The 2,544-nt window shown below is 52.0% G+C and overlaps 1 protein-coding gene across 1 annotated transcript; it reads right to left on the bottom strand.

The window, feature by feature from the left end:
• Positions 1-320: 320 nt before the first annotated feature.
• Positions 321-2,544, bottom strand: STEHIDRAFT_160759 (uncharacterized protein; the record flags this gene model as incomplete). The annotated part of the gene is made up of 5 exons (XM_007308300.1): positions 321-374; positions 435-1,629; positions 1,688-2,090; positions 2,159-2,426; positions 2,494-2,544. 5 exons carry the CDS (start codon positions 2,542-2,544, stop codon positions 321-323), a joined length of 1,971 nt encoding a protein of 656 aa, XP_007308362.1.

The following is a 2,544-nucleotide window of genomic DNA, read 5'->3' on the forward strand; positions in this document are numbered from 1 at the left end:
CTACAAGATCCCTAGTGTGGTATCGATACCACGTACTACAACATCCGTAGTGTGGTATCGATACCACGACTACAATCTTCGTAGTGTACTCAAAATCCCTAGTGTGGTATCGATACCACGACTACAATACTTCTAGTGTGGTATCGATACCACGACTACAAGCTTCGTAGTGTACTACAAGATCTCTAGTGTGGTATCGATACCACGACTACAACATCCGTAGTCTAACCTAAGGTGGCCACTCAGACTCTACACACTGTCTTACACGACGAACAGCTCAAAAACGGTTCCGCCAATTCCTTAGAAAATTTGGGACAGTATCAAGGAGGGGTATAGCTAGCACCTAGCCAATTCTTGGACGAAACGGTTGAAAACTAGTTTAACTTACCTATGTTAAACTTTGGTACCAATACCGGAACCGAAGAACAACGTACCTCGGATGCGAAATGAACTCGCTGTGGGACAGCCTTCAGTGCCTCCAGTACAACGTCAGCTTGTCGAAGAGAACGAAAGTCGAGACATAGCCCAGACGAATGCTCGCGACACAGACCCAGGATCGTATTGAGGAATGCCTCCCAGCGCAGACGCTCCTGAATCTTGAGCTCGTCAGATGATACGCTTGCTCCATAGACGACCAGCGGTCCTGATGGACCGGTAGCGGCCATTGGGGCCCAATCCTCGAACGCGGCACGAAGGTTGGCTACGAGTTCGTTGACGGTAGGAAATCCAGAAGAGGCGCGAATGTGATTGACGGTCATATTGCGCCGAGTAGAATCAATTGAGGGTGTCCCAAGCGTACGATGAGCGATATTTGCGGCAGAGACGCCTCCCAGCTTCCAGATTAAGTACGCGCGCTGGAAGTCTGCCTCTTGATAGCTCTTCGGTTTGTAGGCCTGCTTAGCCGCAGAATCGACGGCACGTAAGTACCCGAAAACGCCCGCACCGTTCCGTTCCTGGACAGCAAGTGCAACACGGATGCGAGGGATCTCGTTGTTGATGATGGACATGACGAGACGGCGCCAACCATCGAGATGGCGAACACGTACGGCAATGAGGCGACCACGATTGAGACCGTCAAGGTGAAGAGCGTCGATCTGACTAGTCTTCCGCTTGAGCCAGTCGAACAGCTGGGCGATGGAGAGGTAAGCCCACGGCGTGTTCTTGTGAGTGCCATCGAGGTTTCGATGCCGGATGCCCATGATGACGGAGTGGTTCTCAAGCTTGCGGCAGGACGCGCCGGTGGGGCGAGTAGACTGGCCAGCACAATCAAGCGAACGGAGGTAGAGTTGAGGGCCTGGGTTGATGATGGCAACGTTCCAGGGAAGCGCTTGAATGTCGTGGATGGCGAAGGGGTAGGAAAGATACGGAGAAGCACCGTCTGGGAACACCATACGATAGCCTAAGCAGGTAAATAGTACGACTGCTAGCGCGACAGGCTTCGAACGCTTCGGAATGGGCTCGAGTGGTGGTGGGATATCGTCAAGATCAATCGAGGCTGGGCGCGCTGGACTAGAACTCGGAGAAGCGGATCGAATAGGTTCTAGTGGCGGCGGTATATCGTCGAGATTAGAGGGCTCCAGAGGACGTGTTTGATCGGGATATTGAAGTTGAACACCGTGTTGCTGGGCACTGTAGAGGCCGAATGAGGAAGAGTACGCATGACAAAAGAGACTGGATGAGGACGTACACGATGCGAGCAGCTTCTAAGAGCTTTTCAACCCGTTCTCTCAACATCTCAACATCTACACCTGCCTGTCCAATCGCCTCCACCCAGTCGCCAAAACCCTCCAAGCCGACCGTTCCCCTTCTCACTATGCCCACCAAGCTCTCTACCGAAGAATCATAGCCGAAAACACGATGAAGACTGGGATTCAAGTGTTCTTCCCAAGCCTCCTCCACGTCTACCACACCATGCATCGGATTGCCAGAGATCTCAGCAAATGCGTCCGTTAGAACACCTAGGGGGACTGCCTGTGGAAGCTGCGAGTCTGCGCAACGTAACCTGGACGACAAGACGAGCCAAAGAGGCTTATCGGGGACGCCAGGACTGCGAACATCTCCAGATGCATCTACGTCGATTACTTCAGATTCTGAGACAAGTGGACAGTGTATAAATGTCAGCGGTGCTTTCGTGGTTGCGAGGAAAGAAGCTAAATACCTAAAGAAAGGCTGGGCAAAGGCTGAGTTTTGAGGGATGCCGCGCTCGGAGAGGACGATATAGTTGGTTTTGCGGAGGATACAATTCGAGTGAAGAAGTTTTTGATGCCTTGAGCGGTAGGGACAGGAGCCTTCAACCGGTGTTTAGAGCTTTTGAGATGCTGTTGCCAGTTCGCCTCGCCTCCAAAGCCGATGCGAACATCACGCTTGCAAGCTTCACAGAAGCGAGTACTGTCAGCATCGAACTCGTCGGTGGACTTGCTCTGATCCTGGGCGATGGTTATTGTCAGTCAAGCCGAAGTAGAAATTTTCATCCCCGAGAAACAAATATTGTACCTTCGAACTCGATCCACTTCCCTCTTTCTTCTTTTTACTCTTGTCCGGCAT

This window comes from Stereum hirsutum, assembly GCF_000264905.1.
Source record: "Stereum hirsutum FP-91666 SS1 unplaced genomic scaffold STEHIscaffold_15, whole genome shotgun sequence".
Classification (NCBI taxonomy): domain Eukaryota; kingdom Fungi; phylum Basidiomycota; class Agaricomycetes; order Russulales; family Stereaceae; genus Stereum; species Stereum hirsutum.